The sequence below is a fragment of the Patella vulgata genome, chromosome 9 (assembly GCF_932274485.2).
Source record: "Patella vulgata chromosome 9, xgPatVulg1.2, whole genome shotgun sequence".
Classification (NCBI taxonomy): domain Eukaryota; kingdom Metazoa; phylum Mollusca; class Gastropoda; family Patellidae; genus Patella; species Patella vulgata.
The window spans coordinates 29,540,243-29,567,647 of NC_065887.2; the positions used below are offsets into that span (position 1 = coordinate 29,540,243).

Here is a 27,405-nt window from a genome sequence, read left to right on the forward strand (position 1 = left end):
GGAAGCCAATACCCCAACTGGTCGTAAGAGATCAAAATCAGGAGAAGATTATGAGAAGTATAAATTTGTCCTTCCCTCAGCTCGTGTGATTAACCGGGAAAAGCACCTTCAAGCCATTCAAGCAGAGAGAAATTGTGCACTTGCTATGATGGATGTCGACCCTGAGGATGTGATAGCTATTCACTATGATACAACAAAAAGAAGGCGCATCCAAGGTGATTGGACTTCACTCATTGTCAAAATCAATAATGGACAGTGTTTTAGGTTGCGGCCTCTCTCACTTGCTATTGAAGACAGAGAAACGATAACTGAATTGCTTGTGGAAGAATTCAAGAGGCTTGCAAAAGCTGGAGAGTGCAGTGCTAACATTCTTTGGGAGAAAGTAACTACGCTTATGACCGATTCTGTGTCCAAGAACTTGCATGTTGAAGCATCAATTGCAGCTACTTTAAATTCAACGCACATTCCATTCCACCTATTATGTGTCAGTCACACATGTGAAGTGTTTGATCGAGGGAATCTGTGTGTTCTAATAGAGGCGGAGGATAAACTTGATCTGCGAACCATTTTGATTGCAAACTTGTTGCAAATGATGGACATCTGTCTTCACAATGAGAATTGTTTGTTAAAATACTTGCTGAGAAAAACAGGACAAAGAAACATAGCATTTATAAAGAGAGGCGATTCGCTAAACTTGGTTATACTGCATCAACAATACTTTATCATCTCTCAGATTATGAGCAGCTTTTGATCCAAACAAAGTCAAACAATCAACTTGTTCAAGCTTGTAGGGTATATCTGGAATGTGAGTTCATTGTTATTGGACTGAAAATCCTCTCCTGGTTCACATACAAAGTCACTTTGCCATCTTTAAACATGGTGGAATTGTGTTCACAAAAAGATTTGCTTAATATCTTACCAAAACTGTATGATGACCTTTCAACCAATAGTCTAGATACCTTATGTAACTACGAAGTTAACTATTCATTTGAGGTTTCACAGCCAGCATTAGCAATAGAGAAGCATATTCTTAGTTTGTGCTCAAACAAAGCAGCTGCTGACCTTGCTACACAGAGAGGTCGTGAGTATGGCTTTGGTCCAGAGTCAGATGCATCAAGTAGAGCCACTGCTTTACATAAACTGGAGCCGTCTCTCTTAGAATTTTTGCCAACAGACAATCTTGATTGTGAGAGGGACCTTGCTAAATTTGATAAGCTTGCCCAGAGATCAGCAGCTTGCTCAAATAAAAGATTCACTGGCAGAGGCATTCGCGATGAGATGACAGTTTACAAATCTCCACCAGTCAATGTTGAAAAAATAACCAAGAGTTTGTCGAAAATACTTGATAAACAAGAACAGCAATAGATGGAGAGACAAAAACTTCTGAATATTGAAAAATTAAAGAAAGACTGTAATGCTGCCCTAAAAGCCACTGAGTATGTTCTATACTACTCAAAAAGTGTAAAACTTGGGGTAGTCCCATTACAGATGTCAATGAACTTGAAAAAATTATACAAAATGCTGATGACGAGCAAAGTCTGAAGTCTATTTTGAAAAGTGAAATTTCTTATCGAAAACGAACGTCGCACGACTCAAAGACACGCCCACACTTATACAAATTGAATCAACTGTCCACAGCCGAAATGAAAATAAACCTGACATTAATTCTGACAACCGAAACGGATATGGCCGATATAAATATTCCTGACATGCCTACTGAGGATGATATGAGTCTCATATTTTTTGGTGTCCATACAATTAATAAGCAGAGTCCTGAAAGAGAAAAAATATCTGAGCCAGAAGTGACCATCAACGAGCCGTGTGTAGTTATTTGGGACACCTGTACCAGTAGGCAATGGTATGTTGGGATTTGTATATCTGAAGATACTGATGGAACATACACGGTAGAACATTTAGAACGTTGCATTTCCAATGAAAGCCAGCTATGGAGACATCCTTTACATACTGATATTCAGACTGTAGACGTAATTCAGATTCTGCCATGTAATATTATTGGATCATGGGATTTGAGAAAAAGAGCAATGACATTTGACCTTGAGAACTGGGAGATGATTGATGTTCTTTTTCGTTCATTTTACTAATTGTGCCTTTTCAGCTTGAATGTTACCTTAACCAAATATTTATGTTCACCTGTTTTCTATGTTCGATAATAATTGTTCATAATATTAAATTAATTATTCAATCGAGGGGTGTGTAGCTTTGAAAAATTTTCATTTCGATCCTAAAAATTACAATTTTGACAAATTACAGAGATAAATTGCACCCAAAAGTAAAAATTAACACTCTCATTGTATTCTCTGACATAAAATACATTAAAATAGCCACAAAAATTATCAAAATATGTTGAAAATTGACCAAGATATGAAAAAAACACATGATATGCTATATTATAGCAAAAAACCGCGATCCCAGCCCCTAGGTCACTAAATTTGCCTGCACCTTCTCAATTTTCATCCGATTTCAATATAATTGGTACCAAAATGATCAGAAATGAATTCTGCACAAATTTAGCTCTGCAGAGATGGTATTTGAAAACGTTCACTTTTATAGCCCACCCCTACTTATAACTAAAATAAAACCTATAGTATTACATATTTTATTGAACTGAAAGAATTAAATAATAGTCATGTCTCGTAGGTCAATTATTGCCAGAAATCTACGATGGCCTTTTAATGTTATACGTTGATTTATACCCTTTTCTTGTAGTTTACCTCATATTAGAAATCGCAGTGAAAATCCAAAAACCACGAAAAGCCTTTTCTCCGCGGTGTAAGCTTTTTTCATGGGTTTTTTTTATTAGTACTTATTATAGTTTTCACTGCGATTTCTCATATGAGGTTAATTGCTCGCTTTGTAGAATCTCGTGGCTTGAAAATTTATCACCCGATCGGGTTAATATCATGGCCTTCTTTGTAGAGTCTTGTGAATGCTTTGATATGTCGTCAAATCTACATGAACTTTATATTCTCTGTTATAAATATTATCAAAGGCTAACTAATGATTTTAATGGGAAAGAAAAAGATGATTATACATTTTGTTTTAGTAGTACAGCAATTGATGTAGAAATAAACATTGTTTAAAAATAGGGGATGGTTGTATAAAGGGAGATATCTAATTCTGTTAAAGATGCATTAGGTAAGATTAGATAAAGAGCTGACAGTTCTCCCTATCATAGTTAAAACTAGATAATGGAAATGGAATATCGTGAATTTTTTTTTGTCAAATTCCTTCATTCTAAACGACGTTAGAGCTGTTTAAAGAATAGCAGAGTCTCGATTGTCATTTCGGTAACGCTGTAAAGTCTCGGGGGGTTGGATGGGCGAATGGCTGAATGGTTAGCTTCCTCCCACTGCTAAAGACCCCTACGCTCAAGCGAATTATGGAAATAAACTTGAACCATATGTTAGTCCCGAAATGACCTAGTTTGTGTCGAGTGTACGTTAAACTCCATCTTTTTTTTCTCTCTCTCTCTGTAATGTCTCGATTATCCATTTGTATACTTCCATTTCTTGTATTTGTTTCTTTGTCGTCTACAGACCTCATTTCTTAACATATCATCTTGAAACTTTGCATACTTATTCTTTGTCCCCTAAAGCCTGTTTTCCACTAGGCGAATTTTTTCGCGCGAAGGCATGCGCAGTATAATTTCAGGCGACGCCACACTTTTCGCTGGCTCTTTTCTCTGCGAAAGAGTGAGTTCGACCAGTTTCTACTTTCCAGCCGCGAAAAAAGGAGCAAGCCAATCAGAATTCCGTAAACTCTCACGTGGTAATACAACTCACGATGTCAAGGCCACCCCATTCGCGTTTCTCCCCGCAAACAAAATGACTGAACTGAATTTGACGTCTGCGTAGCAGTAAAATTTTAATCAATCTTACCTTTAACAAGAGTATATATCTCAGATTAAAAGCAGCAGCCATTGAATACAAGCGCGGTTGCTCGAAATCTTTCGCGGCGAAAAAATTCGCCTAGTGGAAAACAGGCTTCAGGAACATCCCTATCGTTTTTGGTACATGCCCAACCCCCATTTGCAAAGCCATGCCCATTTTCTTTTCTGTGTGTCCGTGTGTCGCCTACAAGCCACAATTCTTAATCAATTGTCTTGAACAATTTACGTATGAATTCCTTATACCCTAAGGATGATCCCTATTTGTATTTGGTGCATGCCCGACCCCCAGGGGCAGAGCCACACCTATTTCTTGTATTTATTTGTTTGTTATCTACAGACCGCATTTCTTAACTATCACTACTCTGTGAAACATTGCATACTTATTCTTTGTACCCTAAGGAACATCCATATCATTTGGGGTACATTGCCGACCGCCAGGGGCTGAGCCACGTCCATTTATTTTTGTGTGTCTGTGTGTCACTTACAGCCCGCAATTTTTAATCGATCGTCTTGAAAACTTTTTTATACTTATTCCTTATACTCTAAGGCTTACCTCTATTATTATTTTTAGTGCATGCCCGAGCCCCTTGGACAGAGCCACGCCCAATGGATTATCTTGGAACTTTGGTATACTTATTCCTTATACCCGAAGAACGGCAACTATTGATGTTGGTGCACGACCCCCTCCTCCACCCCAACCCCTGCCCTTTGGGCGGTGCCACATCCACTTTTTGTTGATATTATGTCTGTAAATGATATACAGGTTGCAATTATTAACAGATTTGGATCCAATTTGGAATGATGCAGCTTAAGATTGGTCCATGTCCAACCCTCAGGGGCAGTGCCACGTTTAATTTTTGTGTTTTTTGTCTATAGGCTTGGATTCTAAATGGATCATCTTGGAACTTGACATATTTATACCTTATACTGTAAGGATAGCAACTATTTATTTTGGTGCATGTCCCGACCCCCAGGGGTGTGGTACCACCCCCACTTTTTTGTTAGTTTCTGTCGGTAAATACTCTACATGTTGCAATAAATAACAGATTTTGTTCAAATTCAGCATATCAATCTTTTCAATAACAGGTTGGTACCTATTTACATGTATATTGTTCCATATCTAACCCCCAGGGGCAGAGCCACGCCCAATTTTTGTATTTATCGTCTACAGGCTCCAATTCTGAATGGATCATCTTGGAATTTTACATATTTATTCCTTATACCGTAAAGACAGCAACTATTTATTTTGGTGCATGCCCCGATCCCTTGGGGCAGTGTCTCACCAACTTTTTTTTGTATAATATTTTGTCTGTAAATTTGGCAAAACAAACGCCTAGCCTTCTTCGCCTCTTGTCATATCACAGCCATTTCATATTTCATTCTCTTCATTTTAAAAAGTACCATATCAATCAAAGCAGGAATGTGGACGTATAGGAGCTTTTACGCGTGACGTACTTCCGGTGTCTATTTTTGGCCTGGCCTTTTTCTATCCGTATCTTAACATGGTAAATGCTAGGGAAAGCGGGGTTTTCCCTCTTTTTCTCTTTATAGAAAACGTATTCTTTAATGCCACTCTTGTTTTAAGTTGCGTGTAGCATTCGTAATAAATTACCGATTTCAAATCATGTCTAAGTTATTATTTTTTTTGTTTTAATGACGATATACTGCGTTGTAGCAGACGATATATGTCAAGCTCGCACACGGCCCAGTTGACCGCAGTACGCAAAAGCATTACAAAGATGCATTGCCGTATGAAGCCGATTTATATGTTTTGTTTTAATTTTACTGCAAACAATTAATAGATAACATCTGTTTGGTTGTAAAATGCCATGAAATAGAGCATATTTATAGAATGGGTAATTAGAGATGGTGACCTGCGGTTCCACAAAAGAATTATTCAAGACGATATTAAAATTTAAGCACGACCGTATCACATCTAATAAAAAAGAGAACAAATAATAATCACAATGTATAGAATGCACCGAGTCCAGTTACATATTTTCATTCAACAGTTGTTCTCTGAACCAAATACTGAATTAGAAATTGATAAAATGGACACAAATGTATCGTTCTTCTTCTTGGTTGCGGCAAGATAAACTAATTGGATTAAAATTTCACTGAGTGCCAAAAACTGAGCCAAGACGATTTATGTGACTACAATTAACAGAAAAAAAACGGTTTTAAAAAATATTCACAGATTCAACTTGATCGTCGTTTTATTCTTTCTGTTATTCATATCCCATCAATCAAGAGAAAAATTTATAAAAATGGCTGAAGTTTTACCCCGTGCACCAAATAACTATTTTATCATTGGTAAGAGCCGTCTAAACGCGGGGAAATTTACAATAGCTATTGGCTAACAGCACGCACGCATGCATAAACAATCTTATTTGCATATTGCATACTATTTATAGTATTATTAGCTGGAATTATTTTCAAGTCGACAGCCTCAAACAAAGACCAACATAGTACCGTGTTTTGTGTCGAGGACGTAGGGTCGTGGCATGCAGTGCTATAGCAGACGATATATCAACCTCGCAAAGATCTGTCCAGTCGGCAGTTGAATGTAAATAGGATAGACCATTTTTAAAAATCTTTTGTGTTAATAGTCCCGTAATTAATATATAACATCTGTTTGACCGTAAAATGCGTAATAAACTTCACTTAAGTTTAGTTCGGGCGATTGAGCACGGATCAGTCATCCACATGTTTCAATTGCAAACAGCCAATTACGGGTCTGGTAAACTTGCCGTATCTTTCCTATATCGAAGTTTTTGTAAATATCGTTTTCTGTCATCGGTCGGTAAACCTTACGCGTATATAGAAATGGCATTCAGTTCCATTTTATGTAAAAGAAGCTTACTGTACGACGGTATTTTCACAAAAAAACACACACTGGCCTATGGGTTTCAGTCTAAGAATAAGGCCAATGTCTGCGCATGACCGAAAATGACGTCAAAATGAAAACCCGTAAAAGCCCCTATATTGCAGCGTTAGCGATGCTCTTGTTAAATTAAGTCACTAACCCCAAATCGTGTTTAAATCTGTTGAAAATCAAGAGCATCCGATGACATAGAGAGTTGATTATGATCTTGACAATAAATGTCTAATTAATAATTTATATAGCTCTTGCATAATGCGTCTTTAAATTGTCTAGTAAACAATTTTTTACCATTAGTCTAAATATCTCAGCATATTTGTGCCAACCACAGTAATATATTATTAGATAATTATTTATTTTGATATGTTAAATCAACCTTTCCCCGATGGTTAATTTATTACTTCAAATTTTCTCAATTTCCAAATGGTTTCAATATTTTGGTTCTTGGTTATTTATATCAATTGTTGCGGTCATAGGATTATAGAAATTGGGTAGCTTGCAAGGTTTGAAACGCATGTTCATCATGATAAACACAATCCAGTGCTAATAATAATTTACCCACATTTATGTTTTTCTTTTAATTTCTTTAAGGGATTTACGATCATGCGTAGTAAAGACAACATCTCTCAAATGGTGACCAACCAGTACTCAATTTCCGAATTTCAAGTTGAGGTATGTATGCATAATATTCGTGTCAGAGATGACATCTCTTGTACGTTATCATAACAAATAATGTACGTGTTAGTTCATATGCGGAAGCGTCCAGTTACGAATACATACCAGATTGGGGTGCGTGTGTGTGGGGGGGGGGGGAGGGTAAATACTCCCGGTAGATGTATATTTATTTTTAAATATAAAGTTTGGTCATGCTAATATTGCCCGGGGTTATTTGATGATCAAAAAAATTAAATGAACGAAAGTAAACTATTATTATTTATTAGTATTATTTATATGTTTATTGGCCTTGCCATATAAAATTTCGTGAACTCCGTGACATATATTGTAGAATTATGGCCCATGCTATCTTTGTAGATTCTTGCGAATGCTTTAATATATATCGTTGAATCTACATGAACTTTATATTCTATATTTGAATTATATAAGTCCTTGTTTGCCTCACTGTATAAAACGTTTGAATTTTATTAATTAAAAGAATCACAATGCAACAAACGTTTTGGACCTCAGGGATGAGATATTTGAATGATTAATACAGCCCTTAACATTTCTATTTCAGAATAATATAGCGTTTGAAACAAAAGCGAAAGGGTTAGCTTTTTTAGCCTCCATGTATAAGTTCTTTAATACCAAGACAATAAACGTCACTGAAACCAAGGAAAACATTAATATGGAATATGGATATTTATACCTTTACGCTCGGGCACAGGATAATATTAATCTAAATTTTATGTCCGCAAAATATCATGGTGCATCAGAGGGCGTGGTATATTCACCAGCAAATGGTAGACATTTCGAAGAAGGCGAAATCTTACGAAAAGATAAGCTCTCTACGAAAATGAGCCGCAGTATGCAAATGCTAGATATTCAAAATGAGGAAGTTTCTTCAGAGAGCGTCGACCAAGTAGATTCAACAGAAGATGGGCCTGACAAGTACGTGACGGACGGTAACGATCAACGTTCTTCAATGAAAAGATGGAAATTCGCTTCTTCCAAGACCTTTCGGCATAGTATGCTTCGATTTTTAGATGTAATCACCCTAATGTTTGGTGGACCTGACAAGTACGTGACGGACGATATCGATCAACGTTCTTCACTGAAAAGATCAAAATTCCCTTCTTCCAAGGCCCTTCGGCATAATATGCTTCGACTTTTAGTTGTAATCACGGTGTTTGGTGCTTGCAGTAAGTACATAACATTATATTATTAACCTTAAAATATTGGGTTAGAATGGAACATTAAGCCCAGACAAGTTTCGAGTTAAATGCAGACGTGTCCATTTACTTGTCGTTTAACAATAGTTTGCTGTACTCTGCTGGTGGCCTTCGGTCCCGAGATTATCTTAAACCCAATAGACCTCGACTTTTAAATTCCAGATCCAATTCATCGCCCGGTTGAATACAAGCAGTGTTGGATATCGGGTATGCGACAGGGTATGTTTAATTAACCAAGCAAAAACATAGCTAATTTTTATTACAGGTGGATGCACACTACCAGATATGAATGCTAGTATAACAAGTTGTGTTATATTAAACTGTTCTGTCGGAACATTAACCTGGTCGTACATTCCCTCAGATGTTGAGAATGAAATAATATTATCTACCTCGGTAAGCATATGTACCTCTGCTAACTACATCACAGTAAACTTTCAGGAATCAAATCAATATTTTGTAAACTAACATCCTCACAGAAAAACATAATTTAAAACTTTTCCATCAATTTTGGACGAAACTATAAACAAAAACGGGCATGCAAAAAGTGGAAAAGGATATGTCAAGAACTTCAGAAATAATTGATGGGTCGGTTTATTTTTGTATCGGGGAGTTGGATGGTCGAATGGTTTAACGCGTGCGCGTTAGATCATACGGTCATTAATTGTGCCAAGTGCAATGGTTTCTATTACCAGCGTGAACGTGGCGAGGAGCAGAAGAGTCGCCTTTCCAACCCCGTGGGTTTATCCGGGTCTTCCGGCTTCCTCCCACTGCTAAATAAAACTGAACCATATGTTATTCCCGAAATGGCTTAGTTTGTGTATAGTGGACGTTAAACACCATTTTCGCTCTCTTTTTGGTGTCGAGCTATAGTTAATCCCCATTGGACGAAAGGATTGGGGATGTTGATGTAGGTGGTCATTTTGGACGTGTACGTAACAAAATCGAAATTTAACACACCAAAAAACTTCGTTTAGTCCTATGTAGAAATGGGAAAGAAGATTTTATGTTCATAAACACATTTGTATGTTTCATTCATATTAGAACAATTGTATATTTAAATTTTATTAGCACAATTTTATATTTAAATTTTATTAGTAAAATAATTGTGTTTCAATGTAATTAGCATAATATGTTCCCTATATATAGAAACGAATGATAGCCAAATGGAATATTAATGGTGATCTTATACAAACAATCAATGACGAGAGAATGCGATTTAATAGATCCGTGTCAAATGGTATAGAAAGCATTTCATTAACCATTTTCAACCCCATCCCTTTCGAGAGATCTAATGTAACGTATATTATTACGATTGTTTCAAGTAATGGCAGCCAACTAAGACAAGGTGAGTTGAAATAATAATATATTCTCTCATACATGTCTGACGTAATACGTAACGTTACGTACACGTCAATGTGTACACGGGTGGACATCGATTTTTTGCCATATCCGAATGACCTGGCGATTGACGATACTTTACTTGTAAGTCCCGCCTGTATGTCTATGTCAAACTGTATGTCTATGTTGATATTCTGAAATTGGTCTTTTGGAATATTTGCAGCTCTGAATTATGGCTGCGTTTTTCGGCTACTCTTCTTCGATTTCGAAAAAAAACAACGCACGACTTAGCAGTCTTTCCTTAACGGCCCCACAAAAATCACCGCTGACACGTGCAAGCCAGGTTTCAAAAACCTTACTTACTTACTTATTGGTACTTGTGCTTTGTCTCTACATATACTACGTACAATTGTACTTATACAATATAAGACCCCTTGGCTTGTATTCCATTTTTATGCCTATAAATTGTACAATATTTTCCAAATAAATATTGTCTTTGTGTTTCTGGCTTGATTTGTTCGCACATGTAGTTAGTATATAACTACGGTGGCTTTTAGTGCCATACATTGATTTATAATTTTTCTTGAAATTTACCTCATATGAGAAATCTCAGTAAAAACTATGATAAATAAAAAAAAACATGAAAAACCTTTCAACTGCAGTCTCCGCGGTGTACAGTGTACTCCACGCGGTGTTAACCTTTTCTCCGCGGTGTAAACCTTTTTTCTTCCGCGGTGAAAACTTTTTCTCCGCGGTGGTAAATCACATGCTTTCTCTGCAGAGAAGAGAAAACTTTATACCGCGTAGAAAAGGTTTACACCGGGGAGGAAAGGTTTACACCGCGGATTTATCATAGTTTCACTGCGATTTCTCACATGAGGTAAATTTTAAGAAAAATGTATAAATCAACGTATAGCACTAAAAGGCCATCGTATATAACTGTTGTTTTTTTTTCTCATTCACAATTTGGTTATTTTCTGTACTGATTAACAGCAAGCGCTGTACTCAGTGAAAAGTCTACAGTGCCAACAACTAAGGTGACTGACACAACAAGAACGCCTACAGCTTATAACACAAGAATTGATATTGTACCAACTGTAGTACTATCAGTCATAGTTTTATTACTGGGTGGTGTAGTTGGTGTAAGTTTCTTACGTTGTATACGAAGGTACGTTTATATTCTTTGCATTTTATACACACACATTTCAATTGGGAATAATTTTGATTTTGTCAGCACTCATGTCCACCCTTCCATTGATTCTGCCGTTCACAATTCTTGCAAACGCTCAACGGGATTTTTGTTTTTTCCAACATGTTGGAATTGTTCATCTGGTTAAGAACAAAGTTGCTGCCCTTGTCACCTAAACCCTGTAAACACTCTATGAGTCCCAATGTTTGACTTATTGAGTCTTGGGTGCATACAAGGCTTGACCAAGGGCATCACGAACCGCTGCACCCCACAGAATCCTAAAAACATTAACTTAATGTATAGAGTATACATCTCTGCGTAGAGTTTAGACTATCGGCTTTTAAATGTATATCAACAAGAAAATATTGAATGAAATCTGCTTTTGCATTACATGTTGAACCTTGACATGGGTTCAACATAAGACTTTTTATTATATCGATTTTTTGCAGGCGTATAAGATCAGTTGAAGACTCTACAGACGAAACAACGCCCGCATTGGTGCCTCCCACTTAGTGGTCTCTGTTGACACTTCATTATGCTTCAAATATTTTAATTATACATATATATGATAATACTTCAAAGATGCATTATGCTCGTCGTTCTATAATATATAGTTTAAACAGATAATGAAAAATGAATATATTGTAAATTTCAGACAAATTACTTTATTCTGAGCGAAATTGTGAGACTTGACAACACCATGGACCGTGTATAGATGGACAGGCAACGTCCACGAAGCCTTTAGAATTCTGTGCTGCGGCAAAAAGTAGACCGGTCAATCGTGACTAAAATAAAATTACCTCCCCTCGCGCAATTACGAGTATTAAGTTTAAAAAAAAAGAAACAGAAATCAATTCAGAATATTTTTATTAATCTTGCTACTGCATATTGGGTAATTATATTGACTCCAGTTAATCCACATTAAAGTATCACGTTTCGCTATAGATTACTGATAAAATTAAAACACCCTAATGTTATATCCATTAATGCCACCGTAAAAATGTTTTTCTATTCCTATGGATTCAAGTATTCATATATTGTATTAGTATTTCATATATTGTTTTCATTTAAAGTTTACTATAAGGTTTATTGTTGATAAAAATTAAAATCCTTTTATATTATGAACTTAAAAAAGAAATGAGATGACCGAGGAACACTAACCTATACTACATAACGTGCCTCTTTATGTATGTGTTTGTTTTAATATTATGTTATTATAGAATACATTTCTGCACTTTTTTGGGCATATACGTCTCCTATTGTATGCTGTCTAGTAAGCCAAACCCTCTCCATACAGCCCAAATTAGTTTCATAGTTAATTAAAAAAAAAAACTAAATATTAAACATATCTAGAAAATATTGGATTAAGGGACCAAATTATGATTACATCTTTTTTAAAAACAAAATATTTCTTACATATATTGGATTAAAGTCCCAATACGCCATTTGCATTTTTCGCAAAAATATCAAATTTCTCACAGATTAATCCACGCTAATATGTACCCAGATAGATTATTTAACATTTAATCAAGAAAACAAAATCAAAATACCAACACTAGATAATGTCCCGGTTAAAAGAAGGGCCTATCAATAAATCACGGCGGGCTTATTGCACAACGAGCAGAATAGATCGGTAAAATTTCAATTCCACATATCTTTGAAAATACTGAACGGACTGATATTCCTGTTAGAGATTCGTCTTTCACAATGTTGTAGTTTGCAAGTGAGAGCTAAAATGACGCATCGGGACTTTAAAAGACCATAATTCCATAATAAATTATCTTCTTTATTAGAATAATAAAATATTTATTGATAGAAATCTGTGGATCGATACATAAACCGGATACCTAACATCATGGTTAAAAATGTGCTACATGATTAATATGGTTTAAACAATATTCTATTTCTATTATAACATTGTGGATCTGAAAACAAGCCATAGCTTATATAGATTATCTCCATGTAAATTATAGATTTCAATAACATTGCTAAAATGTACAAATTTCAAAAGTATATATTTTAGATTTTTACAAATAAATAAATAAGTAAGTTAGTACATAAATAAGTAAATAAATAAATAAATCATCTTCATGGTCATCATCGTCATTATCATCGTCATTATCATCGTCATTATCATTATTTAACACAACCTGGCAATTAACTCATTTATTCAAAGCGTTTGGTTAGTTTTAAATACTTGTGAACTTTACTAAAAATCACTTCGTTGTACGATCTACTTTCGTTGGGGTCGCCAATCGGAACGCCTTTGTATGTTTGGATTTAAATGGGAAGGTGTTGAATGTTGAGATACGCTGAGACGATTAATTTGGGCAGTGCAGAAAATAATGGTCGCTGTCGCTGTCGGATTATATGAAATATGCATTAAAAATCTATGGAAGTTTAGAGCACTTTTATAATTACGAAGTCTGGAATGTATAATCTGAAATTTACCTTCTGCATAGTAATAATATTTGGGTATTTTGTGATCGTTCACAGTTATCTTAATTTTGAAATTTTTATAGTGGAGGCGTTTTGCGTATCGTAAGAAAGACTGTTCCATTGGTCAACTGTTGAAGGCAAAAATGAGTTCTTATAGTAATTAGAGAAACTATCTGTTTCAATTCATTGTTATTACGAACAGGGTAAGGATTTACTTCAGAAAATTTTAGGTTGTACTAGAAGAAGACTTAAGAAAGGGGGAACCAATTTATTGACCATTTTAAACATAAGAATAAGCTTGTGCCTTATACGTCTTGTTGATAGTGGGTTATATCCAGATTCACAGTAAAGTACATGTATAATGTGATAGTCATTGCCGTATTCTATCATATAGAAAATAATAAAACATTTTCATAATTTAATTTTAAAGTTCTAAAAAATAATCTTTGATAGCGATTGGTATTGAACTAGTCGATTTTTGGACACCATTTCTTAATCTCAAATTTTTTTACGGATTATCAGGTTTCTGTATTGACCCACAGAATTCATTGTTTGTAATTATATCTGCATATATATTGCTTTATAGATGTTGTTTTCCATAACGCTCTCTACATAAATAGTATAATGAAGTTTCAACATTTTTTTTTTAGAAATTCGCTACAATTTTGTACTGTATTTGCTTTAAATAAACTTAGTTTATTAAGTTATTGCATTAATTTGGGAAATTTGCTACGTGTGGGAGGCTCTATTGTTGCAGACGTATCCATTCATTACCTACACTCAAGTAATTAGGAGGGCAGATCTTTGGTGTACGGGCAAATAGTGTTGTACAGTTTATATTCAAGTTTCCGCTGACGAGCAGGGCACCCTAGCAGTTGGTTAAACTGGAGAACCGGGGGAAAACCCACAAGGTTAAACATAATCTAACCCACGGACCCAAAATGTAATTAGGAGACGCAATCATCATTATTTCCTTTTCTTTAAATACCTTAAAAAAGATTATGTCTTTATATTGCTGGTAATCTACGCATAGATATTCATCTTTAAACATGAACATGTCCCGGATAGGGTTACCATTCGCCCCGGTTTGACTGAAACAATCCCTGTTTTAGGGGTCCTTATTGCCATTACGTCCCGTTGCCTCTCACATGCACAAATGTTCCGGTTTTTAATCGTGTGGTTTCCAACAGAAAACAACAACACAAAACACATAGTTTTTATCATCAAGGAGTGTCACAAGTGGATGGCTCTTTGCTTTGACGGGGTTGGATATCAGAATGGTTAACGCGTGCGTGTTGAATCATGAGGTCTGTCATTGAACCAAGTGGCGTAGTTTCGATTTCACGCTTGTACGTGACAAGGAATAGGATCCCCATCCAACTTCATGGGTTTTCTCAGGGTCCTCCGTTTTCCTCCCACAGGTAATGACCCCTACGCGCAGCGAATTATTGAAATAAAATTGAACGATATGTCAGTCCCGAAATGACCTCCCCCTCTCTCTCTCTCTCTCTCTCTCTCTCTCTCTCTCTCTGCTTTGAGTTATCTCCCATACACTATATCTTGGACATCGCTTACAACGGTCAAAATAGCAATTCATTTGTAAATATAATATGACACTTTTAGCGAATAATAGTTAGGGTTAAAAATACGGTGAAAATCTCAAATCGCTCTCAATGATTAATTAAGGGAGATTAGCAATATTCATTAGCAGTATTCATTAACGTCGACTCGTCACAAACTATGGACCCTACAATACACACACTAGGACATTTCGGGACTAACATATGGTTAAATTATATTTTAACTAATTTATATCAAATTTGAAGTGAAACATTAGGATAAACCCTATCGATATTCGACATTCCGTGACATTCTAACCCGGAGTTGCCTCCGCTTTTTCTGATATCTTGCCAAACGATGAAGTCTGCCGTTTCTATTGTGTTTTTCATTTCCTTCAAATTTAGTGTGAAATCTTGTTTTTTTTCCCAATATAATCGAAAACACTGGGCATTCACGAGAGGAGTAGCGCTATCCTTAATAGAGCAGTCAATTTATGAAAACAAGGGGTCAACCCCTAAAAAAAGTGCAAGAAAAGGGTATTTGATGGTTTCTGGTACTTAAAAAAGTTTTCCCAAATGGGGTACCGGAAAGTCCCGAATTTTTAGGGTAAATGTCAGACAAGCACAAAATCATCAATTTTTGAGAGAAATACATGAAAATCTATTCCTTAGGTTGTTGGGGTAAATCGTTTGGCTTTACCATTTTAGGGGTATTACACCCAAAACATGCGGCCCAGAACCCTAATTAATATTAGGGCATAACTCTGCACTATTTTATTATAAAATAGCAAGTTTGGCCTCTAAATTAATATTATTTGGGGCATTGTTTCATTTGAAGATATATATACCTAGTTGTTGTAAATGGTCCCTTATTCCATTTTCGGGGATACCCCAAGCCCCACAACCTGAGACCGAAACCCCAAATGCACAAATAGGAATATGCATAACTCGGCACTGCTTTATAATAATAATTACAGCAAATTTGATATCTGAACTAATGTTTTGGGGGCCAATATTTCATTTGAAGATATGCTCAGTGGTGTTATGTGGTTCCTTATACCATTTTCGGGGTAACCCCTACCCAAAAACATGTGGCCGCGAACCCAAATTTACGAATATTGGTAACTCTGCACTATTTCATCTCCTGACATATTTGGTACGTAGATGTTTTTGGTGGGACACCCTTTCCTCCATAATCTGTTGTCGTGGTAGAAGAGTGAAACCAGATAAGAAAATAGATGTGCAAGAAATTATTTACCAGTTTGCTCTGCATAGAATGAAACGTGCTGCCATCTATGATTTCTAAAACACGTGGAGTTGCTCTTCTTTAACTGGGCCAACTTTTGCTAAAATACGTGTTTACTGTCATACATTTGGTGTAACCTCAAGGTAAGGTAAAACTTCAATACATGTGGCGGACTTCTACTTTTCGAGTTGCATTTTGGCTTGTGTAGCGTGATGTGGACTTTTAACTTAATCATATTTTTGTAAGAAAGGCGCTAACACGCATAGCAAGCAAAAATGCAACTCGAAAAGTAAAAATTAGGAAATTTACACACCGCGATATTAGCGACCTATCATTTTGGTTTGCTGTCGTGCTGCCGATTTTTCGAGTATCGCCTCGGAAACTGTTGTAGTCTCTGCATTCCAGGTCACATTTGAATACGCGCAATTTGAGTACCATTAAAGCCAGCAAACATGGGATCTGTTCTATAAATAACTACCAAAATGTTAATCTAATTATTCTGTGTATCATATTGTAAGACCAGTTATGTTTTAGCAGTAATGAATCTTGAGTTCAGCAGCACATTTTGAGGTGATTTGAGGTACCGTGCTAAGAATGAGTGCCAGTCTGCATGGTGATAATCGGTGCTAGCATTATTGATACGTAATGCACCATTTCCACCAACAATGGCCGTTTTCGTTATTGTCGAGCTCTTCTTGATAGAATGGACAAGTTTCTTGGCCAACGCTTTCATTTATTCTTAGCAGGGTACCTAGAATCACCCCAAAAGTATTGCTAAACGATTATTTATTTGGCATGTAAGTTCCCGTGTGTCAGTGAATCGCCTTCTCATGTAAACTTCCAAGAGTTATTCCACATTGGGCGTCCCAGTATAATTAGAATAGAAAAAAATATCGTTGTGCCAAATAGCCTTGACTTTGGCAGAATGTTTAATAGTAAATCTGGTGCAAACTATCAAGGCCAGCAAACTGAGATTGAAGCGGCATTCTTCTTTCTATGTAGAGCAAATTGGTAAATAATTTCTTCATGATCGTACATTTTAGTTCGAGACCACGTGTTTTGGGGGCAGGGCGTACCCTGATTGTCCCGGAAATGGGACAATAAGTAATCACTCTGAGCATATCGTCAAGTGAAATACTGAACCCCAAAACATTAGTTCAGATACCAAAGTTAAACTTATTGGTAAATTTGGGTTTTCGGTCGCAGGTTGATCCAGTATGAATCGAGAACTAAGCGTTTGAAATTTCTGCCTAGCCTCTATCATCATTAGAGCGCTGCCATCTAGAGTTGATTATGGTCTGGATAGGTTAATTAATGTCTAATTAATAATTTAGATAACATTTCAGACCTAAAGAAAGACCTGCAATAGACAGATTTAGCTCTTGCATAATGCATGTTTACCACTGGGTATATCTTCATATGAAAGAATGGCCCCAGGCATTAATACATAGGTTCATAATACATGTATAGGGTCTTAAGTCAAACGTTTATGGTTTCCTTGTATATACATTAGGCGAATGATTTCGGCGATCATGGATTTTAACAATTGTTACTGCCTAAAAGGACCAGTTAACACCACTGGGCATACCTTCAAATTAAAGAATGGCTCCAAAAACGTTAACATATATGTTCATAATTTATAGGGTCTTATCCAACAGTTTCGGATTTTCTTGTATATTGATTAGGCGAATGTCGGCCACCTTAGATACATGTATATGGTGTAAATCGAGGACTTTGAATGGATCCTGCTAATCTAGGTCTTGATAAATAGTGCATGTAGCTGAAAAGCACCGTTATTTCTGAACTCTATTACATTAAATGATTATGAAAAGATATAAATTATACCCCAATTTATAGATTTTATGCATTTGACTTTCCACCGAAGAAATTCGGACACACACGAGTTTACAAATAATTGGGGTATTACGAGCGACCGAGCCCCTATTAGAGGACACGAGGTAATTTGCTCTATACTGTCATACTGTGGAATTGACACTTATTGTGGTCTTTAACCTGTAAATAACTACGTTTTTGTCCCCCCCCCCTCTATTGACCACACATGGGAAAAAAATACAATATAACTGTTTAAAATTGGTACATGGCACAATATCGCGAAAGAACAGTCATTTATCGATGTGACCAACCGCGGACGCACATTGTGTTTTAATACCGACAAATGGGGACTTTGTGTATGGTGAACACCAACACCCGACTACACACACACTCACATCCGAGGACGTTACAAGTATATATCAATACCGGTAATATAAATTGGATGGGTTCAACATTCTATATCCAAGAACAGGCCCACTTTGACCACAGGAGTAGCTAGTCACTGAAAGAATATTTTTTATTGATTCAGCCACTTAAAACTTCTAATTTTCGAAACTAATATAAGTGAGGTCTTACAGTCTGTATGTGAACAATCGAATACATGGGAAAAATTATTTCTGGGAATCCGGATCTCCAACAAGTGATCGCAAAATTTCCATTCCGGCAGCAATATACCAGTAATTTATCATCAGCATCATCATTAACATTATCATCGTCATTATCCGTATTCAATGGGCTGAAAACGATTGGAAAGGTAGAAGAATGAGAGGCCGCACAAACTCTGTAATAATCGTTTTTGTAATATTACTTATAATCATGATAACCCCAATATGGATCCTCACTGAATGATTGTTTGTAATTGTTTACAAGTTGTTACTAACTTGAATCTTAAGATACTACCATGAATTTCCAAGGCACTAACTTGACTTCTAAGAAACAGTTTAAAGTGATGATCGCCCTTTGATTGAAGAGTTAGATAAAACTGATTTGTCTTAAAAATACAAAATTGTATCCTGAAATCTCAGATTAGTGTCTTGAAATTTGGTGTCCTGTGTAGCACCATGGGCCTTTCTGTCAGACGTGGAAAGCGGCACACTACTAATACCGGTCGCCACATCCTACGTATGACCCATGGATCTTTTCTTACTACATATCTTAGTAGCCTTGGGATCGTCTAGAATTTTCACTTTGCTTCTCCTTCACGTTGTGTATTCTCTTCTTATCTAAATAGTAAGACGTCTGTCTCCTCAGTAGTTAAGATGTTTGTCTTACTAGGAATAACGATGCAACTGTTCGTTTTTACATTTTATATATCATAGCTGGATACATAAACACAAGCATAGTAGATTACACTACAAAAGTCATTCTCTCAAACCCTATCCAGCCACACTCGCCCCACTGCTGATAGAAATTGCTACATCTTTTCCTTGCCAGAATCTGTCTGCTGTCTCTCGAATTCTCACAAATATGATAGTTTTGTAGCTTCGGGCCCTGACGCTCAATTATCTAATTGGTCAAATATGATGTAAATAATTAGGGAGATTGGTCAATTATCCTAATGACGTCGAAACCCAACCTTATGTGGACAGTGGAAACTTACCGGAGAAATTTCCTACAAGATATGTTATCAACATAGAATTGAATGTTTACCACATTGTGACTCTTTTTTATGTAACAATCTGTCACTCATTTGCTCATTTTGATTTAAGTAGCTACATATATGTGAATCCAATAATTTGCCAAAGATATTAATTAATTCAGTGCTACTAATTTAAAGAGCAAAAATTCCACAAAAGTCTTACCCCTGGTGTCTTGTTAATTCAAGTTGGTGTCTTGAAAATTCAAGTTAATATCTTGAAAATTCAAGTTAATATCTTGAAAATTCAGGTTAGTAACTTGAAAATTCAAGTTAGTACCTTGAAAATTCAAGTTATTACCTTGAAAATTCAAGTTGGCATCTTGCAAATTCACGATGGCATCTTGAAAATTCATGTAAGTAGCTTGAAATGCAAGTTGGTTTCTTCAAAGTTACAGTTGACATCTTGAAAAGTCAAGTTAATATCTTGAAATTTCAAGGTAATATCTTAAAATATAAGATATTAGCTTAACCATTTAAGATATTAACTTGAACTTTTACACTACTAACATTTTCAAATACCAACTTGAACTTAATCTTTTAAGATACTAACTTAAACTTTTAAGATATTAACTTTTAAAACATTAAAGATACATCTCACGAAAGTATTTATAGGGTAGTTATTTCCAATAAAAGTATGGCAAATTTAGTATATATAGAAAGCAGAGACACCCAATCTTACTAGAAAAAATACCGGATTCTCTGAAAACAGCCATGGGGCAAGCACTGGGCACAAATGTCAGGGTATCACTAACTGTTAGCCTGTCGGCTTATTGTCTGCCAGCTTGATTTAGAAAGCGGTTATTATTTCTTGATCGAATGGTTAAGCGGTTTTGGAAACATTGAGGGGTTTAAACGTACAACAGACTCTGTAATGCGATGGCGGAAAATAATGGCAGAATTAAAGAATAATCAAAGAATTAACTTAGGCTTCAATATGTACGGTAAATAGATAGTAAATGTTTTGAGAGGGATTTGAAGCACATTTTTGATAGATTAATTAGTATGAATATGTTTTTAGTCCAAATATATCATCAAATCACCAAGTTTGTACATGGGAAGGCATCTTCAACTTATTAACTTAATCTTTTAAGATATAAACCTAAAATTTTAATATATTAACTTAAAAGTACTTAAACTTTTAACATATTAACTTAAACGAACTTAGACTTTTAACATATTAACTTAAACTACTTTTAAACTACTAACTTGAATTTTCAAATACCGATTTGAATTTTCAAAATACTAACTTGAATTTTCAAGATACTAACTTGATACTAACTTGAATTCTCAAGATACTAACTTACATTTTCAAGATATTTAATTGAAAACAAATAATGAATGGACAAATCCGTAAACGTATCAATAGGCTCCCGTATAGTCCTTCATATGAAAACGAGATATTTCTGGACTAAAATTCCCCTTTATGGAATATTTGTTTATGAAACATTGGTATCAAAAGTCTAACGACAATTCATCAATCTAAATTTTAAACAGATTTTCATAACAAGACGAGTTTAACTAGTATGTATGTTTATTCGACATAAAACTAAAAGTTAAGACATACTACTTGCATGGAATACACTGTTTAAGTTAAGCGTGGGATCTTCCTTAACCGGAAGCCATTTCCTGTAGAATACAAAGGGCATATATGGGGACCCAGTATAACTTAAGATGTGTGGATCAAAATGTCAATAACAAAACCTAGTCTTTCATACTGAGTTCTTTGGTAATTTGGAGAATGGCAGATCACTAACTATATTTCACAAACTAATATAAAACAATTGCAACTGGCTTAAAACGTGCTAACAAGTGTTACTACTTGAACTTGCGCTACTTATTAATATTTCAATAGTTGATTACTTATTATTTTATCCTTATTGTTTCGGCAATAATCTCTTATGTTATGCCAGATAAAACGATCGAAAATTTAGTCAGAGTCAGAAGTAATATAATGACTAGATGACTTGATTTTTAATATCGATCAACGGGTTGAAAACGGTTATCTTACACAGGTCATCGGATGTTTTGTCAAAGGTATGATAATAATAATAGTAACATTCACCTTTCTTTTTTCTCAATTAACTTTAGATGTAGCAGAAATAACTTATTTCTCCGACGTGACCGTATATGATGTGAATGGTAGAAATCGATTAACTGAGGACTTAATATTCTCGCTGTCCAATAAACACTAACCGCGGACGTGATACACAAATATACAGCGTAACTGTAGAATACCGCCTAATGCGGAACACCTCAAATAGTTAAAATGTTTTCCACGTTGACGGCACACCCTGACTTCTCAGGCCGTGGCACTGTGGACTTGAAACGATTATTTTTAGGTATTCCACTTATATCAGGTGGGCATAGAGTGGGCATTTGGTTGCAAGAGCACGCATATTTTAAACAAGTACGATCGTACTATGAACCAGGAACTGACCATGTTGTTGGATAAAATTCAAAAATCTTATTGACCAAATCGATGCCGAATTGTTTAAAGAACAAGCATGCCACTTTTCATGTCGATCGGACTTGAATTGACGGGGCCTTGGGCTTTTTCAAAGAGCGTCACCCTAAGAAGAAGATTTAGAAGAAGACGAAGTGTAGCGCTTAGCGACCAGTTCCTGCTGGTCCCAAAAAAAGACTACTGTACACTCGGCCTGGAATAGCATAATAAACGCATGTTCGGGAATACTTTGCACATTTACAGTATTACATGATTAATTATTGGTATACATGAAAAGTCGGAGGTGTCTTTTAAAAATATGTGAGTTATTTTTCAAAATACAGAAGCACAGCTTGATTCGTCGTATATAAGACGAACATTGATAATAGGGATTATAAAAGATCTTTTTTATGTAAGGTACACATATAGATTAATTCTTTCATGTATTACTCTTACTCTTACTTCATCAACACGTATTGAGTTCCGAATAAACACATGCTGCATTTGTCATGACTTTTTTTAGTGTATGAAACATACTCCAAAGTTATATCGTGCGATGTCTAGACTATTACAACACACAATGTAGGCCAGATGCCCCCCCCCCCCCCACACACACACGTGTTGATTGGTGGTCCTTTTCGAGGACATTAGTAGACGTTTAAAACCGTATTTCGATGAAATAATTATCAATTCCAGAATGTAAATTCAGTTCTCTTTATCAATATACTCCTCCTACTGTTTTTAAGAATGATAAGAGAGGACACACACGGATGATTTTGCGCATGTCACACATCACTGATATTCAGAAACCGACGACGCTGGGTCAATTCAAGTCCTGTGTTAAGATGGTGTAGTGTTTAACACCAGTTAGATCAGTGTAGCACTGGTGTAGCGCTGTGCTAACTCAACCTCAGTCCCCCTCTGTATTTGAAATCAGTCCGAGTTAAGGTCTGTGGTGTTGAGGTTGTGTTAAACAAGGATATATTTACACAACATCAACACCAGTGTCGTATCTGTGTTACCCAACACTAACTTGTGCCTGAACCCCTCAATTTGTCTATATTTTCAGTATCAATTTACCGATTTAAGAAACAAATTTACATGAAAAAAATATAGAGACAAGGATCTTTGTGCAAAATTATTTCTAATTAAATAAAAATTTGTTAGATAATAATAACTTCATAAAAGTTATTATCTTGTTAAAAAAAACTCTAACACTATAACCCCTAGGGGTTAAAATAAATCTTAGTTCAAGTCATTTATTTCAGCACTGGTGTGAAACAACAGACGACAATAAGGGAATTTCTTTTAAGAATTTTAGATTTAGTTTAAAGGCTTAAAATGATTTTTTTTGCTCATATGTGGCCAAAACGTAAGACAAAGAAATGTTGATCGCAAGCCTGCTGAATAATGATCAAATGAGACTACAAAAATTCAATATAGATCCTAGTTACTCAATTTCATGGAAGCGGTTAGTTTTCCACAATTACCTTTCTTTTGCTCTATGTTACGCCCACATTTTCATGTGGACGTATTATGTCGTCGCCCCTGGTCGTCCGTCCGCCCGTCCACAATGTGTTTGTGGACACTCCACAGGTCATAATATTTATCCGATTTTGACGAAACTTGGAATTTATCCTTTCGATATTGGCATATATATAACAATAACTTCCTAGACTATGGCTCCTGATTATACGAAAAATCATGTTTTTAGCTTGTGGACTCTCTAGATGTCACAAGTTGTATCCAATTTAAAAAAAAACAACGTAGACATTGATCACCGTTACATGACGGTTGTGTTTCAATTTTGTGAACATCGGACCAAAAATGCCCGACAAAATGTTCGCTCTTTGTACGCAAATTGTGTAATACGAAGAGGTCACAATCTTTATCCGATTTTCATGAAACTTAAATATATGTTTATGTCCTAAAGTTTTCAGGTCTTGTCGATATTTACGCATTTCAGACCATAACTTTCTGGATTATGACCCCTGATTGAACGAAAAATGGCTTTTGTTTTTAACTATCCATCTCGTGAAAAGGTGGGTGTATCTTGCCTGGCAACCTCTGTTTTTTTTAGTTGGCTAGCTCATGCAAATAACAGAAGACAAAAACACTGTGCAACATTTAAAGATAACACTAGTGTTAGGTGTTTTTTATTTTCCATCAGTGTTAACACTGGTATTAAACTAGTTTAGACACTGGTGTAAACACTAGTGCTAAATCGAGGGGCTCGGGTTAAGGCACTAAAAAGAACACCAGTTATACACCACTACAACACAACCATAACACAAGCGTAACCCGGGACTTGAAATGACCCACTGTATCAACGCCGTCTTTTGGGGTAATAAGATATGTATTTATCACCACATGTCTTCGTTACTGACTATAAGAAACACCATGTATCATTCACTTAAATTAACCATCCTCGATAATGGGGACCTTCACTTAATGTAAATGTGTATGACCAGATAAGAATGAATCTAAAATCGAGCACCCAATAACTGAACTCATGATAGATTGTAACTTGGACACAGGACACGTAATAGGAGATTGCTCTAAGCTAAGAAAAGGAAAAACTGTATTAAATAACTGGTAATATGAAATATGGGTCATATGCCGGATGTGGCGACCGGTTTTAGGGTATGTCCGCTTTCCACGTCTGACAGACGACCCATGGTACTACACGGGGACCGCCAGATCCAATGGTCCTTCAACCAGGGTGTGGTTTAACCTTTTTGACACTGCAATACGTCTTTCTTACACTTTTTTTTTAAACACGTCATCATCCTCGGCTTTGCTCAATTTTATTGTGCCTAAAACACACTCATCTTCCGTTATCGTGAGGGTGAGGACAGGGTTTGGGAGGGTCCTCACAAGTGGAATAGCCTAGGCCCTCCCTTCATCTAAATCCGACACCGAGGTGGCGATACATCTATTGATATATCACAAATATATGAATATGCAAATGACATTTCCTGCGTGTCTGAATCTGTCCCCGGTGTTCACTACGGAGTAATACAATTATTGTGTTGTATTGACTTATAAGTTGAAATAATTCCAAGATCAATTTTGTATTTTATAACGGTGATTGTTATTTTTCACTGTCTGTAATACAATGATATTTGTGTGAAATTGATTGGCGCTAGGTTGTGTAATGTCGAATTTGGGGTTGTGTTAAATAGATCTATCCAGGTCAAATATTTGCAGTGATAAATCAGTGAATAAAATATGATATACATGTATGTTTTTAGAAATATAGAAATAGGTAGTCATTAAGCCTTTAATCAAGAAGTCCACGCTTGACCCACAACTGTTGGAAAAATTACCATCCTGTATCTAATCTAACATTTCTCTCAAAGATTTTATTGACTACTTAAACCAGTCCGGGCTCTTTGATGAGTTTCAGTAAGCTTATCGCCCCGCACATAGCACTGCAACAACTTTGGGTTGTGTCATCAACGCTTTAAAATCATCCGTCGATTCAGTAAGTATCAGTGTGCTAGCTGCTTTCGACACAATCGACTATTGCAACCTACTTGACCGACTGAAGACTGACTACGGAATAGCTGGATCTTCTCTACAGTGGTTCGGCTCATATCTAACTATGAGTTGACATTAATAACTTTTATTAATACTATATAGTAAATCCCTTGGAAACCTCGTCGATAGTTATAACCATTGGCAATTTGGAAAGTTGCCTAAGCGGTATTAAAAACTGGATGTCCGCCAGCATATTAAAGCTTAACGGCGACAAAACTGAGCTTTTCCTTATTGGACCTGACCACAGACTTAATACTTGCATTGTGAAATCTGCCAAAATAGGCAATTCAGATATTCCGATATCAAATCTTGGCGTGTTCTTAGATTCAAACCTTAGTTTTGACTCTCACATAAACAAATAGGATCAATCCGTCATCTTATACCTGAAAGTGCAACTGCTGCACTGGCTCGAACATTCGTGTCGCCAGAATTGACTACTGCAATGTCATACTTTCTGGAGTAACTGATGAACAAATTTCCAAGTCGCAAAGGATACAAAATCGTGCTGCACGCATTGTGACTAAAGCTAGAAGACGACATCTTGAAAAGTCAAGATGACATCTTTAAAAGTCAAGTTGACATCTTTAAAAGTCAAGTTGACATCTTGAAACCTGTTCCTGACGCCTTCCGAGGCTCATAAGACATTATAGTATGGCAGCCCAGGCCCTCGAACTCCAACGAAGGACATACAAATGTTCACCTTTATAGCAAGTTGCGGGTATTTCCTTGAATAATAAAAGTGGACGTCTGCCAGCATATATCAGGGGCCTGACCACAGTAGCCCTCTTAAACTGACCCCTAAAAACATGTCTGGATCCAACATTAGAGGTACTGAGTGAAACCAATTTATACATGATGAATGAGGTGTTTTAATTATGGAAACAGTAATGACAGACAATATTGGGGGTAACCACCCCCCTGGCAGATATGCCCTGAAGGGGGGTCTATATGGGCCTAGATCCAGTATTGGAGATACCAACTAAAAATTTGTCAGATTAAGGACCATTTAATGGTAAATCATCTACTATGAACGACAGACATTTTAAACAGTGCTTGCCACCTGACAGACGCCCTCTAGTGAGGAATATTTATGTTGGTGCCAGATTCAATGTTTGAGATACCACACTAAATTGAATTCTATATTACCTTAGTGTAGTTTGAATAAGTTACAGTAATTGACAGACATTTTAAATGGTGCTTACCCCCTGACAGACGCCCCCCTAGTGCTAAGCATTACTAAGCCATTTAGGCTGATTTTAAAAGCCCCATTATTGAAAGACGTTGTTTCAAGACGTCATGACGTTGTAGTAGCAGGCATTCATAGAAACACAAACAACCCCAGGCAAGCAAAGGACATTTGTCAGCGTATACTTTTTTTCTAGTGGGTACCTAAAAGCAAACTGTTGATATACATGTATTTCCAAGAACTTGTATAATAATGACTCAATAGACTCCATCTCGAACTTAATTGTTTGGCTTGCCAATATGTTATAGGC

At 36.1% G+C, this 27,405-nt stretch overlaps 1 protein-coding gene across 1 annotated transcript; it reads left to right on the forward strand.

Moving 5' to 3' along the window:
- The first annotated feature begins 8,121 nt into the window (after positions 1-8,121).
- LOC126832339 (uncharacterized) lies at positions 8,122-12,194 on the forward strand. Its single transcript, XM_050563092.2, has 5 exons — positions 8,122-8,650; positions 8,946-9,073; positions 9,827-10,025; positions 11,012-11,186; positions 11,657-12,194. Exons 1-5 carry the CDS (start codon positions 8,137-8,139, stop codon positions 11,718-11,720), a joined length of 1,080 nt encoding a protein of 359 aa, XP_050419049.2. The 5' UTR covers positions 8,122-8,136; the 3' UTR covers positions 11,721-12,194.
- The last annotated feature ends 15,211 nt before the right edge of the window (positions 12,195-27,405 follow it).

Excerpts from the sequence above, each read along its gene's own strand:
- LOC126832339 (XM_050563092.2), top strand. The coding sequence starts at position 8,137 with ATGGAATATGGATATTTATACCTTTACGCTCGGGCACAGGATAATATT. Across the intron at positions 8,651-8,945 it reads CACGGTGTTTGGTGCTTGCA|GTGGATGCACACTACCAGAT; the intron begins GTAAGTACATAA and ends TTTTTATTACAG. Across the intron at positions 9,074-9,826 it reads AAATAATATTATCTACCTCG|AAACGAATGATAGCCAAATG; the intron begins GTAAGCATATGT and ends CCCTATATATAG.